Genomic DNA, 16919 nt, shown 5'->3' with positions numbered 1-16919 from the left:
CTTGCACTTGAAAGTGTGTGGTGGCATGCTTGCATTCGGCTCTCCTGTCTTCCAGGACAGGCCGATGCTGTTGCCATAACTGAAGTCCTTAATTATTATTATAAACCAATGAAACTTTCCCCAACCACACTTCTTAGCTGAATAGTTTTGTTACATGAAATACCATTCTTGGAGCTAGCCAGATGGGGTAATTATACTGGATATCGTTGTGAGTGTAGAGGATTTTGAAACGAAGCTTTGTGTCAGTGATGAGTCTGCAGAAAGAGAAAAAGCCTACACGTGCAGGCCTGGAGGTAATCTATTGCCAGCGTAGGTATGACAGGACACACTACATATAATAATCACTCATTAACTACACAACAAGAGAGAGGGCTATTAGTATCTAGTCAGAGTGTAATAACCCTGCCCCATGACTACACATGGGAAGTTCTGAGTATCCAAACATGGAGTGGGACAGACGAAAAGCAAGAGAGAGAGATAAAGACAGACACAAAGAGAGTGAGAGAGAGAGAGAGAGAGAGAAAGTGAGTGAGTGAAAGAGAGAGAGAGAGAGAGAGAGAGAGAGAGAGAGAGAGAGAATTGAATTGAAATTGAATTGACAGAGAGAGAGTGAGTGAGTGAGTGAGAGAAAGAGTGAGAGTGAGTGAGAGAGACAGCGAGAGAAAGAAAGAGAGAGAGAATATGAGATAGGTACCAGCGTATGTTCAAGTGTGGGCATATGAGATTACTCTTTAACCAGGCTGTGCGGCCAAGCCTCCTGACTCATGAGGCTCAGCGAGAGAGAGAGAGAGAGAGAGGGAGAGGAAGTCTTTATAATCACGTTGGCAGATCCCTGACACACAGAGTTGACCCATAGCACCATAGCAGTCAAAGCAGGCACAGACATAAGAGGGTATGTGAACAAACATGGCTTTGATATTAGCGGACCTATGTACACTAAAGACATTGAAAGGCGCAGGTGACACAATTGGGTTGCCGTACAAAGAAAAAGATTAAACGCTCTCTTTGTCGTGAGACGAGACATTTTTGGCAGTAGTCATAAATAAAGTTAAAAACAAATTCAATCCATTGACTCCCCAATGACCCACCTTCCATTGTGAAGTGTAACAAGCCAGTGGATTGGATGTGGACATGAGTGAACTACAGGAATCACAAATGATCCACTGAGTCACGCAAACATCTCCGATCTCATCATATCGGTTTGCAAAAATTCTTCAACTTTTACACAGAGAAATTAACACATTTCTCACAAAGTGTACATAGGACTGACAAGTCCCCATCTGATTCACTGAACCGACACCACAACAGGTATTTTGGCTGAGAAATCTTTGGTCCACCTAGCAACTGAAAGCTCTCTTAGGCCATAAAACCCAGAGCTAACAGACTGTCTCCGTGTGAACTGATCATAATACTATCACCTATGTTTAGAGTTCAGCATTTAATTGTCACAGATGATGCTCAGATGACCACAAATGTCCTCATATACCAGAAAACCACAACTTCCTGATACATGAACAACAGCACCGACATTGTCGTGCCCAAAACTTTGCTGGGGTTTGATCTTGACCAAGGTCCTTGCTTACTGATTTTAGGTTGCATAATTCCCAGAGTATGTACATCATACACCTAATTCCTGACAGTGATGGGGAAAGCGCCTCACCCAGTGTTCATAGGAGGAACACCCCAACCCCAGTTTCATTGATCTGACTGGTCTTACAGTGGAGTTGAATGTAATGGTGTGATGTGGAGACAAGCTCCCATCTAACCAGCAGTATATAAAATCTCCTCTCGCTTGCGTCATGTTAAAAAGCCCGTTATCTACCGTAAACTGTGAGGACTGCAAGAGTCCAAAGAAAATGTAAAACAAAATGCGTTTGTTTTGAACCCTGTGCATTCCATAGGCTTAAAACACGAGTCGTACGCTTCCTCAAACAAGTCATCTTCAAACATTCAGAGACGAAGAAGTCACCACAGCAAACCTCTGCACAGCATTCTGAGTGAGGAGATATGCTACGATATGAAGATAGTCACGGAAGTAGTATCACAATTCTGCACTGAATTGACCCCCCACTACCACCAGACCCCCTCCCCCCACCACCACCACAACCCCATGCCAAATAATCCATCTTCACTTCCATGTGGAGACACCTATTGAGTGTCTGACCGCGGCCTAGTGGCGGGGAGCTGAGGTAATGCTGACAAAAATGACAACAAAGATATCATAAAAATAACAGCTTCAACGCCCAGGGTGAGGTTTTGGAATTTTTCAAGTTTTTTTTCTTTTTCTTTTTTTTTACTACAACCCAGCTGCTGAGGATGCACAAGCCAGTGCATCCTTAGTGCCGGTCCCAAGCCCGGACAAATGAGGAGGGTTGCGTGAGGAAGGGCATCTGGCGTAAAATCTTTGCCAAATCAAATATGCGGATCATAAATAAGACTTACATACCGCATCGGTCGAGGCCCGGGTTACCAACGACCGCCACCGGTACTGTTAACCAGCAGGGTGTCGGTGGAAACTATGCTACTGTTGGGCGAAGGAGAAGGAGAGGGGGAAAGCATGTCCAGAGGCAGCTAGAGAGGAGGAAGGGTAGGCGTGTGGAGGTGAGAGTTGGAACTTTGAATGTTGGCACTATGACTGGTAAAGGGAGAGAGCTGGCTGACATGATGGAAAGAAGAAAGGTAGGCATACTGTGTGTGCAAGAGACCAGGTGGAAGGGGAGTAAGGCCAGGAGTATCGGAGGTAGGTTCAAACTCTTCTACCATGGTGTGAATGGGAGGAGAAATGGGGTAGGGGTAATTCTGAAGGAAGAGTATGTCAAGAGCGTGCTGGAGGTGAAGAGAGTGTCAGACAGAGTGATGAGTATGAAGCTGGAAATCAGAGGTGTATTGCTAAATGTTATCAGCACATATGTGGAGTTGTGCAAGTTGGGTGTGAGATGAATGAAAAAGAAGAATTCTGGAGTGAGTTGGATGACGTGGTGGAGAGGGTACCCAAGGAGGAGAGAGTGGTGATTGGAGCGGACTTCAATGGACATGTTCGTGAAGGGAACAGAGGTGATGAGGAGGTGATGGGAAGGTATGGAGTCAAGAAGAGAAATGTGGAAGGACAGATGGTGGTCGATTTTGTGAAAAGAATGGAAATGGCTGTGGTGAATACATATTTCAAGAAGAGGGAGGAACACAGGGTGACGTACAAGAGTGGAGGAAAGTGCACACAGGTGGACTATATCTTATGTAGAAGGCGCCACCTAAAAGGGATTGGAGACTGCAAGGTGGTGACAGGGGAGAATGTAGCTAGGCAGCATCGGATGGTGGGCTGTAGGATGACTTTGGAGACCAAGAAGAGGAAGCGAGTGAAGGCAGAGCCGAAGCTCAAATGGTGGAAGTTGAAGAAGGAAGACTGTTGTGTGGAGTTCAGGCAGGAGTTAAGACAGGCACTGGGTGGTAGTGAAGAGTTGCCAGATGGCTGGACAACCACTGCAGAAATAGTGAGGGAGACAGCTAGGAAGGTACTTGGTGTGTCATGGGGACAGAGGAAGGAAGACAAGGAGACTTGGTGGTGGAATGAGGAAGTACAGCAAAATATACAGAGGAAAAGGTTGGCAAAGAAGAAGTGGGATAGTAAGAGAGATGAAGAAAGTAGACAGGAGTACAAGGAGATGCAGCGTAAAGCGAAGAGAGAGGTGGCAAAGGAAAAGGAAAAGGCGTATGGTGAGTTGTATGACAGGTTAGACACTAAGGAAGGAGAAAAGGACTTGTACCGATTGGCTAGACAGAGGGACCAAGCTAAAAAGGATGTGCAGCAAGTTAGGGCGATCAAGGATAGAGATGGAAATGTGCTGACAAGCGAGGAGAGTGTGCTAAGAAGGTGGAAGGAATACTTTGAGGGACTGATGAATGAAGAAAATGAGAGAAAGAGAAGGTTGGATGATGTAGGGACAGTGAATCAGGATTAGCAAGGAGGAAGTGAGGTCAGCTATGAAGAGGATGAAGAGTGGAAAGGCAGTTGGTCCTGATGACATACCTGTGGAGGCATGGAGATGTTTAGGAGAGATGGCAGTGAAGTTTTTAACTAGATTGTTTAACACAATCCTGGAAAGTGAGAGGATGCCCGAGGAGTGGAGACGAAGCATACTGGTACCGATTTTCAAGAACAAGGGTGATGTGCAGAACTGTAACAACTACAGAGGTATAAAGTTGATCAGCCACAGCATGAAGATTTGGGAAAGAGTAATAGAAGCTAGGTTAAGAGGAGACGTGACGATTAACGAGCAGCAGTATGGTTTCATGCCACAAAAGAGCACCACAGATGTGATGTTTGCTTTGAGAATGTTGATTGAGAAATATAGAGAAGGCCAGAAGGAGTTACATTGTATCTTTGTAGATTTAGAGAAAGCATATGACAGGGTGCTGAGAGAGGAGGTGTGGTATTGTATGAGGAAGTCAGGAGTTGCAGAGAAGTATGTAGGAGTGGTGCAGGATATGTACGAGGGAAGTGTGACAATGGTGAGGTGTGCGGTTGGAATGACAGATGGGTTCAAGGTGGAGGTGGGATTACATCAAGGATCGGCTCTGAGCCCTTTCTTGTTTGCAATGGTGATGGACAGGTTGACGGACAAGATCAGGCAGGAGTCTCCATGGACTATGATGTTCGTGGATGACATTGTGATCTGTAGCGAGAGTAGGGTGCAGTTTGAGGAGAGCCTGGAGAGGTGGAGGTATGCACTGGAGAGAAGAGGAATGAAAGTCAGTAGGAGCAAGACGGAATACCTATGCATGATGAGAGGGAGGACAGTGGAATGGTCAGGATGCAAGGAGTGGAGGTGACAAAGGCATTTGAGTTTAAATACTCGGGGTCAACTGTCCAAAGTAATGGGGAGTGCAGTAGAGAGGTGAAGAAGAGAGTGCAGGCAGGATGGAGTGGGTGGAGAAGTGTGTCAGGAGTGATTTGCGACAGAAGGGTATCAGCAAGAGTTAAAGGGAAAGTTTACAAGATGGTTGTGAGACCAGCTATGTTATATGGTTTGGAGACAGTGGCACTGACGAAAAGACAGGAGGTGGAGCTGGAGGTGGCAGAGTTGAAGATGCTAAGATTTTCACTGGTAGTAACGAAGAAGGACAGGATTAGGAACTACTATATTAGAGGGACCGCTCAGGTTTGGACTGTTTGGAGACAAAGCAAGAGAGGCAAGATTGAGATGGCTTGGACATGTGTGGAGGAGAGATCCTGGTTATATTGGGAGAAGGATGCTGAATATGGAGCTGCCAGGGAAGAGGAGAAGAGGAAGGCCAAAGAGGAGGTTTATGGATGTGGTGAGAGAGGACATGCAGGTGGCTGGTGTGACAGAGGAAGACGCAGAAGACAGGAAGAAATGGAAACGGATGATCCGCTGTGGCGACCCCTAACGGGAGCAGCCGAAAGTAGTAGTAGTAGTAGTTGTTTTTTTTACAATGTACCTGTGGTGAATTGAGAAATTGAAGCTGCTACTTGTGACACAAGGGGAAGACTTTCTACAGAATTGCAGAAATACTGCTTTACTAACGATGTTTGTGCCACTCTGTGTAAGAGCAAACTAGTTATCAGAAGGTGAGTTGAAAAGGAAGGGTGACTGTAAAACAAACATCATGTTCCACGAAGGGCAGAAACTTCTGCTTCCGGTGTGGGAAGATGGTGGTGCAAATTCACGTTTTTTTTTAATTGAAATGTTTAAATTCTACATACAAAAACACAAAACAAAAGAACTTTCCAAGAATAATAATTGTTTTAGTTGCCAAATCACATGTTCCAGCTTTCACAGGCATGCCAAAAATCACATCCTCATTTTTAGTTCAGAGAAATTGTCAAATGCAGATTTTCCCAAAAGGCACCGGCAAACTGACATTAATAAAACACGTGTTCTGTCGTTTCAATGTGTTCACTGCAAAATGAACAGCTATTACAGTCTAAACCAAATCGATGTCTTAAAAATTCTCTAGAAGGATATATTCCAATGATAATTTTAAAGTGTGTTTCCTTTACTTTTGGAGCAGCTGGAAACTTAAAGAATTTTGTTCTCATTTTTTCAGCTTCATCTTTGGAGAAATATTGTAAAATTGAGTTTCTGTTTGATGAAAATGGATATAATTCTTTGACAAAGACTCTCCGGATTGTGGTGTTGGGGCAGTTTTAGACCGACGGGTTCGTGTCCATTCACCAAAAGTTTAGGAAGGTGTGGATCTACATTATTTTGATAGAAGTTATAAGACATCACTATTATAGAGTGTGGGATTGCTTTGATAACAAATGGCAAATTGACAAATTGATGACAAATTGACAGCACAAATTCACATTTGCAGCGGCCTCACCCAGTACCGGTGTGGAAAGATGGCAGTGCGAATTCACGTTTGCTGCGGCCTCACCCAGTATCGTCCATGCAGTGTCTTTGTCCACGTCTGTACCTAAGTTTGTCTTAGTTTGATGGCTGGGAGAGCTTGGTCTGCTGCGTCCTGTGGGCCCAAGGCCCTGCCTGGAGCTGTGCCCGAAGAGGTAACACCGAGGGCGGTCTGACAGGATGCAGAAGCGGGGCAGGCTAAGCTAACTGCTAGCCCATGCAGATCGGCAGTTCCGATAACACTGAGGGCGGTCTGGTGGCGGCCTGGTCTGACCTTAACTGTGTTTTTAGTGTCGTCGTGTGAAGTGCGGGGAGGTGTGTCAAAGGTGTTTGGCTGGGAGAGCTAGCGTTGAATCAGTTGAGGAAGCTTGGTCTACTGCGCCCTCTGGGGCCAAGGACCACAGCCCTGACTGGAGCTGCGCTCGAAGGGGAAACACCGAGGGCGGACTGACAGGGCGCAGACGCGGGGCAGGCTAAGCTAATTGCTAGCCCATGCTTCGTAGATTCATTCTCATTACATTACAGTCATTTAGCCGACGCTTTTATCCAAAGCCACTTACAATAAGTGCATTTAACGTAGGACATCAGGAGAACTACTAGTCATCAGAGGTCATAAGTGCATCTTCTCTTTAAACAAGCATCTAAGAGCAAAACCAGTGGTAAAGTAAAAGCACAGGAAAGAGATTTTTTTTTAAATAAGTGAATACAATAAGTGCTAAGAACAAGTAACAGGGTAGTAGTTCTTGAAGAGATGAGTTTTCAACCTGTGCCAAAAGATGGGCAGCGACTCCGCTGTCCTGACCTAAGTGGGGAGTTCATTCCACCACTGTGGGGCCAGGGCAGAAAAGAGCTGTGACCGGGTCAATCGGCAGCAGGGGCCTCTGAGCGACGGGGCAACCAGGCGTCCCGAGGCAGCAGAGCGAAGTGGTCGGGCGGGGGTGTAGGGCTTGGCCATGGCCTGGAGATAGGAAGGAGCTGTTCCTTTCACTGCCCTGTAGGCTAGCACCAGAGTCTTAAACTGGATGCAAGCAGCTACTGGGAGCCAGTGTGGGGACATGAGAAGGGGAGTTGTGTGGGAGAACTTAGGGCGGTTGAACACCAGACGAGCTGCAGCTTTCTGAACAAGCTCCAGAGGTCTGATGGCCGACGCCGGGGGATGCCAACAAGGAGGGAGTTGCCGTAGTCCAGCCGGGAGATGACCAGAGCCTGGATGAGCACCTGTGCCGTCTCGTCGGTGAGGAATGGGCGAATCCTCCTGATTCTCCTGGACAGTCTTTATTTATTTATTTGTTTTGTTTTGTTTAGATATATGTGTTAGTTTGGGTAGTTTTTGGATGTGTGTTTTTGTCTTTGTGTTGCACTGCTGTGGGCTGGGGGAAACAGTGTTTTGTTTCATTTCGTGTGCGCAAATGCACGAAATGAAATGAAAAATTGATTCTGATTCTGAAACTGCAAATCCTAGTTTTTCTCCCTCCAAAATCTGCCTTTAAACCTGTCATCAACAAGGATCACTCGGTGAATTTGGCTCACACAGTCATTTTTGTGTCCTGCTCACTCCTGTCAAAGCATAGGAAGGTTTTCTGATTGTCAGTTTCTCACTTGTGCAGCAATTCCCTCCTTATTATACTCAATGAGAGAAAACAAAGCTGTCGTCAAAGTTACCATTGACACACGTGATGGAAAGGTTGTTTCGCTGCAGCCTTTACATTCAGTACCCATGCATTAAAGATAAAAAAAAGTTTCAAGATGTTAATCTATCTTGATGCATGGTCAATAATAACTAAGGAAATCCTGCAAAGTGAACCGACTCAACTTTCTGGGATCAACATATTAATCGCTTTTTGTTTTTGATTTTTTCTACAGTCGCATTCTTAACATGTATTTGCACATGTTAGACCATATCAGCTTTAAGTAATAGTAAAATCAAGAGGTATTGAAAAAAAAAAGTAAAAAAGAAAGATTGTCATTGCCAACCTTTGCAAACACCGACAAGTAGGAGGCGCTCTTGTATCTTGTGTCGCTGCTAAATTAAATGGCTGTCCATCTTATCTGTTTAGCAAGCTGTTTTGTCTACGCAGTACTGTTAACTCGCTTGTCAAATGGGCACTCACAGGATCAGGATGACAAAAGTGAGTCCACCTTATCTGTTCTCCCCAAAAGCCATCTGAGGATAAAGTATCGCATCTAACACACTGAAACAAAAGTGAAAACAAAGTAGCGCACATGAAAACACTCCCAACCGGTCATAATTTAGCTCTGTTTGAACACGCTGTAGCAGTATTGTGGATGTGCAAATGTGGGCATAAGCAAATCAACGAAAAAGTGAAAAAAGAAGAAAAAAAGGGAATCATGTGGTTCAACAAACCTGGTGGCTGAACCCCCCTGAGAAACTAGGACAGGTAACCTTCTCCCAGTCTACATAAAAACAGTCCATATTTATCATGGGTCAGCGTAAGCTCCAGGCTGGCTCTCTCTCTCTCTCTCTCTCTCTCCCCCTCATCCATTGGGCGCTTTGAATTTAAGAGAAAATCTTTTGGGCAGACGAAGTTTTGCTTACCGGTGTTTCTGTTTCCGTCAGGGATGTGCATCTATCCAAACGTGTGCCGTCCTCCACCTCCTCCTGCAGAGAGTCGGTTTCAACGTGACACTCGCCTTGGTGACACTGGCAGCAAGAGCGGTCAGGTTGTTGTGACAATTTTCACAGGGGAAGCTGGGAGAGCTGAGGGGCATATAATTCATGGAGCGACACATTGGACGGCGGCGCCATAGCCTTGCCATTAGATCGATTTACTAAACAAACTTAAAATAGGGTGGGGATGTTAAACAGTAACCCAGTGCCATAAAAACCAAAAGGAAAAGGATTACCAGGTGTGTGCGTGCGTGCGTGTGTGCGTTGGTGTGTGTGTGTGTGTGTGTGCGAGCGTGTGTGTGTATGTGGCATAACGCAGGGCTATCAAGGGGTTTGAGGTAATGTTTCACAAAATAATGGTGAAATAGTAACAATTTTAGACATTTATTTCTCTTCTCCACTGTGGGCTTAACACTTGAACTATGTACACAAAGTAGTTAAGTATTGGCAAACACAATTATATTATAGCTGTATGATTTAATATGTGATTTTTTTTACATTTTGCACATTTGATGGAATTCCACATTAAAAACAGGAAAAGTTCTCTATTCACCCATTATTTACTCTGATCCCAAAGAATTAATTTCAGGTAAATGGAACAAATATGATTGCGTTGCATGGTGAGTGTCCTGCAGAGCAAAGGCCAACGCTTCCCTTTTATACAGCGCTCGTCTAGCTGCAACAGCCACTCCAAGCTTTTTTGACAATTAATTAATGCCTCTCACACACACACACACACACACACACACACACACACACACACACACATCCAAAGGAGTTGAATCAAGTGCAACTGGACTTGGTATATATCCGTGAAGACGTTTCGCCTCTCATCCAAGAGGCTTCCTCAGTTCGTGCCTTTCTGACTAGACCAAGCTAGTCTTTCTGAGCCAGTCTGACTGGACGAAGCTAGTCGGAAAGGCACAAACTGAGGAAGCCTCTTGGATGACAGGCGAAACGTCTTCACGGAATACACCAAGTCCAGTTGCACTTGATTCAACTCCTTTGGATAACCATGACCTGGATGAATGAGAACATTCACACACACACACACACACACACACACACACACACACACACACACACACACACACACACACACACACACACACACACACCCTCATACGCCCTCATACGCCAATGGTAGTGGCAACCAGCTCATTGGGAGCAGTTAGGGTTCTTGCTCAGGGACCCCCTCGACATTTTTGCAAGGAGAAGCCGAGGATTGAACCGGCAACCCTTCGGTTACCAGACGACCTGTTCTACCTACTGAGATACTGCCCCCTCTCCCCCTCCCCCTCTCGCTTTACATTAAGCCTCATACATATGGCATTGTGGCTCTTCTCCATCCCAGAGTCCACGCTAGTGATTGATACTGTTGAGGCCCCAGATCCCAGCCAGTTCTCTCATTATATGTATGACAGGTGGAGGTGATTCGGTTGAAGAGAGGTCTTCCACCCTAATTGTCCTCCAAGTGTTGGACGTGCTGTGAGACTAAATGTTACCCCGCGTTATGCGCTAAACAAGCTGGTGAACCAGTGAGAATCTGAGGTGTGTCTCTTTGCTTCCCCTCTCTGATGTCCTTAGGTGACACTTTTCAAAATACGTAGTAATCTCTCTCTCTCACACACATGCACACACGCACGCACGCACGCACACACACGCGCACACACACACACACACACACACACACATACACACACACACATACACTTCTCCATCCTTGAGCATCAAGCACTACGAGCATATCTTTAACCCTTACCCTAACCTTAACTGGATCTTAACTCTAAACCCTTTTTTCCCCTCTCCCCCTTTTTCTCCCAATTGCACTTGGCTAATTACCCCACTCCTCCGAGCTGTCCCAGTCTCCGCTCCAACACCTCTGCTGAGCCGGGGAGGGCTGCAGACTACCACATGCCCCCTCCGATACATGTGGAGTTGCCAGCAGCTTCTTTTCACCTGACAGTGAGGAGTTTCGCCAGGGGGATGAAGCCTGTAGGAGGATCACGCTATTCCCCCCAGTTCCCCCTCCCCCCTGAACAGGCGCCCCGACCGACCAGAGGAGGCGCTAGTGCAGTGACCAGGATGCATACCCACATCCGGCTTACCACCCGCAGACATGTTCAATTGTGTCTGTAGGGATGCTTGACCAAGCCAAAGGTAACACTGGGGTTTGAATTGCCAATCCCCATGTTGGTAGGCAACGAAATAGACCGCCACGCCACCCGGACGTCCCTAACACTAAACCTTAACCCGAAACCCAAGCTCTAACCCTAAAACAGCCCCTTGAAGAAGAAGTGAGGACCAGTGTGTGAATTGATTGATTGATCACTCTTTTGGTTAAATACACAAATTAGCCTACACAATTATAGACACACAATCACACACAGTAAATCATTTTCACACACTCTGCCCTTTGCAGCACATGTAGCAGGATCCCCTCCCCATGAATGTGAGCATATCCAAACAGGTAAAAGTGGTGATACTCAGAAACACTTCATTAATAGCCTCCAGATCTATGTTCTGAAGATAATACAGGCGGAAGATGTGGTAGGGAACGAAGCACACCGTCATGATCAGAGCAAAGCACAGGCTCTTTAGACTGGCCCAGAACACCTGCTGAGAGGCCCATCCCCGACCGTACTTCCTGCGTACAACTACTAGGACTCTAGCTTGGAGTGCTGTCAGTACCATGGCCACTATGATGATCATGACGCTTGTGGCATAGTTGAACATTTTATTATTCCACAGACACATAAATTTACCAAAGTGGAAGCAATTCCCAGTGCTATTATTGGTTGCAGCCCCCGTTTTATTCGTGCAACTACTGTTGTTGTTGCTCTGCGTTTCCTTATCCTGGACTCCGTATAAAAAGTAGACAACACAAGGGACCACGATAATCACCAGCAGCCACACCATGATGCTTATAACCAGTGCGTGTAGCTTCCATTGGAACTCCGTCTGCTTGGTTTTGTGATAGAATGTCAGCAGGCGGGTGACGAGGATGATCACGTAGAAGATAAAAGACATATACATGTGTATGTGGATCATGCTGCTGACTATTTTACACCATCCAAAGCTCAGGCTCCAGCAATGGGTAGCGTAGTAGTACATCCTGAAAGGCACTGTTAGGAGGAAAATGAAGTGGGCAAAAATAAGGTTGAGTACAGCAATGGTAGTGAGGGACTTTACGCTGGACCAGAGAATTTGAGCCATCAGGCCCACGCCACTGATGCCGCTGACCAGAACTACAGAGTAGATGAATAGAAGAAATCCATGGTATTCAGTCTTAACTGATTGCGATGACTGCAGGCAGGTGGTGGATGTTTCATTCTGCGGCAGAGTTGAGCTGTGGTTGTCAAAGGGGGCCATTTCAAACTGAAATGAATAGGGATGGGGTGACACACAAGAGAAGCAAAGGGAGAACAAAATAGTGCACATTGATGGAAGGAGAGATCACAAACCAAGAGGTAGACAAAGAAAGAGAAAATGTAGGATAAAAATAATTAGTGATAAAAATTTGAACAATTAAGGAACAACAGACAAAAGGGCAGGCAGGTAGCAAGAAAGTAAGAAAAGAAAAAAGAAAAAAGCTGTTTAGAAAAATTATCTAAAATGATGTGATAATACAGGTACACATTATAATGAAAACTATCTGCTTCACATACAACATCCTAATACATACCCTGGTTTTGTCCATAGGTTATCATTACACAAGCTTTAATCTCTCCCAATGTGTACAATAAATGACATGTACATGAAAACTGATATCACAACACATAGTTTTGCACATTCAACCAACACCAAGATAGTGATCAGAGATACAATTCAGAGTGAAATGCTTTGCCACATATTTATGGCCATAAGAGTGGATATAACCACAACGACAGGCAGTGTGCCATATGTCATGCTCAGTGACTTTGTGATACCAGCCAAGGTAATATAAGACTACATTATGACTTCTGACAGCTTAAAATTATTTCTGATGCCATTGACAGTTTGTCTTTTTTTCCACTACAGAGCTGCATCATCAATAAACAGTGTTAAAAACACATAATATGCACAGTACAGCACATAATAATCATCAATACACTTACGATACCTTTAGAAGACAGAAGAAAATGTCGTAGAGTCAGCGGGTGTGCAAACAAGCCATAAAAATGTGTTTGTGAGAGTGTGGGCAAATGTATCCGACCTGTAGGCTACAACAGTCGGTGTGAGTGTCTGTTCCTGCATGCATGGCTGTGTGTATGTGCCTGCAAGTGTGAAATCTAGTTCCTCAATATGTGTAAAATTGTGTTGGTAAAAAGCTGAGCCTATTAAAATGAGCCCTGTGTGAGTCTTTTTGTCTCAAACTGTTGTCTACTTTTGCATATTGTATATGTGTGCTTGTACTGTTTCACAAACACACAGCTGCTCAACCACAGAACCATTTGCTCCCTGCATCTGGTCATCTCCATACACAAGCCAGTTAAGTCTATTGATGTGATTAACTCTTACATATCAGTTAGAATATCACAAATTCCATTATTAAAAGCAAAAATCTGAGTTATATAATGGTAGTGTGATCTGGGGTAGCTCCTCCCTAGAAAACTGGTTTGGATGGTTAGGGTGTTAGAGGGATGGAGATATGAAGAAAATGGGTATGATATTAGGTTTTCAAGCAGCCAACTCTATAAGCCCCTGAGAAATCTATATTACTATCTGCGAAGGTGGCTTGACCTGCCGAGGAGCTTAAGCAGTGCTGCTATATGCAGGTCCACCAATGTCCTACAGCTCCTCATCAGCAGCCTCTTAGAAGAATTTGTGGTGACATGAATAAGAGAAGCTATACAGTACAGAGACTCCAGGGACCCCAAAATAGCAGCAGCTAGCACTGAGGTCCGTTCAGGCAGAACATGGAGTGCTGCCAGGGAGTTGCAGTGGCAGAGGCACGGTTAAGGCAGAAGGCTCACTCTTGTTGGGATACTGGCAACTAGGTGATCAGGCCTGGGCTACTTTCCAAGCTGCCAGATTGGCAAAGCCAAAGAAAAGGAGCAACAATATCTCCTGCAGGAACAAGTGTACACAGGCGTAGAAGAGGTATGGGTCACCAAGATGGTGGAACTCAGTCAGCAAGGAGCCTGGACAAGGTGGGAAAACACATTGCAGCAGAAGATCACTTGGTTAGATTTCTGGCAGGTTGACTTCCACCACATCAGATTCCTGGTCCAAGGTGTCTATGACACCTTACCAAGCCTGGCAAACCTTCACACATGGGACAAGAGTGAGATACCTTCCTACCCTCTGTATACTGGGAGAGGGTCCCTTCAACATCTCCTCAGCAGCTGCCCCAAAGCCTTGGCCAGCGGCTACTACTGCTGGCACCATGACCAGGTGCTCAGGGCACTTGCAGAAGTGGTCCGCACAGCCATTAAGCCTAATAAACACCACCCCAGGAAGAAAGTCATCTTTTCTCAAAGCTGGAGAGAGGCCTTATTCACTACCACAGACAAGACCGTGCCTACTTTCCAAAGCCCCAGACTGCCTTTTGAGAGTGGATCTTGTAAAACAACTGAAGTTCCCTGACCAAATTACACAAACAACACACTGCCCAGATCATCTTCTCAAATTCCACCAAGGAGGTGATCATGTGGGAACTGACAGTGCCCTGGGGAGAACACATGGAGGAGGCTCATGAGAGGAAACTTGCCGAATACCAAGAGCTGGTGGAGCAGTGAAGAAGCCAAGGCTGGCAGGCTCTCTGCGAGCCAATTGAAGTGGGTTGCCGGGATTTTGCAGGGCACTCACTCTGCAAAGCTCTGACTGGGCTTGGAATCACCGGAGCAGCAAAAAGAGGGGCCATACGTTCCATCACTGAAACTGCAGAGAAAGACACCAGGTGGATTTGGATAGAGAGGGCAGGCCCGTGGCTTTCTGCTGCTGGGATGCAAGCTGGGACTTGATCAACCCCGGCTGGGTCACCTGGGCAAGGTGGTCTGACGCTGAAAGACCCAAAACCCCCTATGATCCCAGGAACATCACTGATGATGCATCCCAGTGCATCTGAGAGATGTATCTTGCAACCTTACTGTATATACAGTACTTGGCCTGTGTGGACCATCAGGAATTGGGTCCTAATTAACATCCCAAACTTGAATGAAGTTAGTGGTAAACTAATGCCCCTTTTCCACTGCATGGTACCGGCTCAACTCAACTAAACTCTACTAAACTCTCGCTTATTTTGATTGACCATTGGGCAAACGTTAGGAATAGTGTAACCCATGTATTTTTCCCCTATATAGAAAAGGTTAATATCCCCTTGTATTATTTCCCATGATTTTACTTATTTACTTGTAATACCCCCTATCACAAATAGAGGGCGCAGCAGACCACATATGTAGGTCACTTTTCCTATGTTTCATCAGTCTGGAGTTGATCAGCAAAGCAGATATCTGTAGAGAACGTCATTCCAGACATCGACAAATATTTAAGATAAAGATAACGCTTTAACTTCGAGTTTGTTTCATAGACCCTGTTGTATTAACACAGGAGAAGTGTCCCGACTGTGAACAGTCCACCCTTTATTTTTTTCTTTCTGAGTTTAATCGAGCGAAAGCTCCGGTGAGTTACATTTTTTCCTCATGTCACGAGTCATGCTAGCTAAAATGTTGGGTGCTTCATGTATTGCTAGCTCATGAAACGGCGGCGCCGTTACTGTTTTCGTGATATATATTTCATTTTCATGATGGTAAAGTTCATATTTCATATAAAAACCAGTCGGAGACCAAGTTATATTATAGCGAATTCGGGGGGCAGTCTGGGAGACCGTCGCTATGGCCGGGACGCGAACCTGTGTCTCCCGCTCCGCAAACGACAACGTTAACCAGTCGACTAAAGGGTCCGACCCGTTAGACAGAGACCAACGTGTCTAGTTATCCATGCACGTTACACTACCCCCCTCTTTCGGGGGTCCCTCCATCCCACTTCTGACACCAATGTAGCGAATTCGGGGGACAACGCAACCACATGAACTGCCGCGACCGGGACGCGAACCCGTATCGCCCGCACCGCAGGAGGCATCGCTAACCGCTAGACTAAAGGATCAGACCCGTTAGTCAAGGACTAACGTGTCTACTTATCCATGCACGTTACAATATATTTGCTACGAGTCTCTTGAATGACGTTTAGCTCACGATGCTGATAGCTAAGCTATAGCTATGTAACGTTAGTGAACGAGTCATTTGATTCATTTGAGCGTTCGGTTCATGTGTGTTCACGTGAGGTAACGTGAGTTGATGCTGAATTGATTTATAATTGATATAGAAGTTATACTGTACAGTCGAGATTTGGATAAGACTCCTAACTGAACCCCTGCTATATGCAGGTTGTTTTTTTTGTTGTGGACTTGCAAAGTGTTGAACGGCGAGCCAGGACCCCCGAGCCCGAGCGCCCTTGCTCGAGTTTGCATGCACGCGCTCCACCCTGCATGGTCTCTGCAGACCGCAAGTTCTCAACTCTGCGCGCTGCACACGCCAGGAGCAGTACCATCATTCGCGCCAGGCTGCAACAACGTGCAGGACACAGCTAAGCAAACTTGAGCTCTTTTCCAAAATCACACTACCCGGGTAGATGGGACATTTATTGATTTTTATTTTATTTTCAAGGTTGCAACCGATTTTAGTCATAGGAATTATAATGTGTACTGTATATATGTTTGATATATACGACCTTATTGAGAAGGGATTTGAATATTGATCATATTGATAATAAAAGACCGGTATTTAATACTTTTTTCTAAAACCTCGTCAGTGTGCCTTTTATACTCCTAGAGTCAACCTAGAGTCTTTAACCCTTTACTAGACTGTTTAACCGCTTGAGTTCTGATAAGAATTACTCGGTTAGATATCTTGGCCCAAATAGAACTTGTTACAATAGTA

General features: G+C 45.4%; 1 protein-coding gene across 1 annotated transcript; it reads right to left on the bottom strand.

Moving 5' to 3' along the window:
* Window positions 1-11400: 11400 nt before the first annotated feature.
* Window positions 11401-14854, bottom strand: LOC130129604 (probable G-protein coupled receptor 141). The gene is made up of 5 exons (XM_056299198.1): window positions 14807-14854; window positions 14508-14650; window positions 14295-14419; window positions 14068-14123; window positions 11401-12378 (listed from the first exon to the last, which is right to left on the bottom strand). The coding sequence occupies exons 1-5, from the start codon at window positions 14852-14854 to the stop codon at window positions 11401-11403; spliced, it is 1350 nt and encodes a 449-aa protein (XP_056155173.1).
* Window positions 14855-16919: the final 2065 nt, after the last annotated feature.

The sequence above is a fragment of the Lampris incognitus genome, chromosome 19, assembly GCF_029633865.1.
Source record: "Lampris incognitus isolate fLamInc1 chromosome 19, fLamInc1.hap2, whole genome shotgun sequence".
In the NCBI taxonomy this organism is placed as follows: Eukaryota; Metazoa; Chordata; class Actinopteri; order Lampriformes; family Lampridae; genus Lampris; species Lampris incognitus.
This window is presented reverse-complemented; position numbering and strand designations above follow the sequence as displayed.

Coding starts and splice junctions, on each gene's coding strand:
- LOC130129604 (XM_056299198.1), bottom strand. CDS start 14,854: ATGGAACGTATGGCCCCTCTTTTTGCTGCTCCGGTGATTCCAAGCCCA. Junction 14,420..14,507: donor GCAGTCTGGGGCTTTGGAAA/GTAGGCACGGTC, acceptor GGTGTTTATTAG/GCTTAATGGCTGTGCGGACC. Junction 14,124..14,294: donor GTTGAAGGGACCCTCTCCCA/GTATACAGAGGG, acceptor CACCTTGTCCAG/GCTCCTTGCTGACTGAGTTC.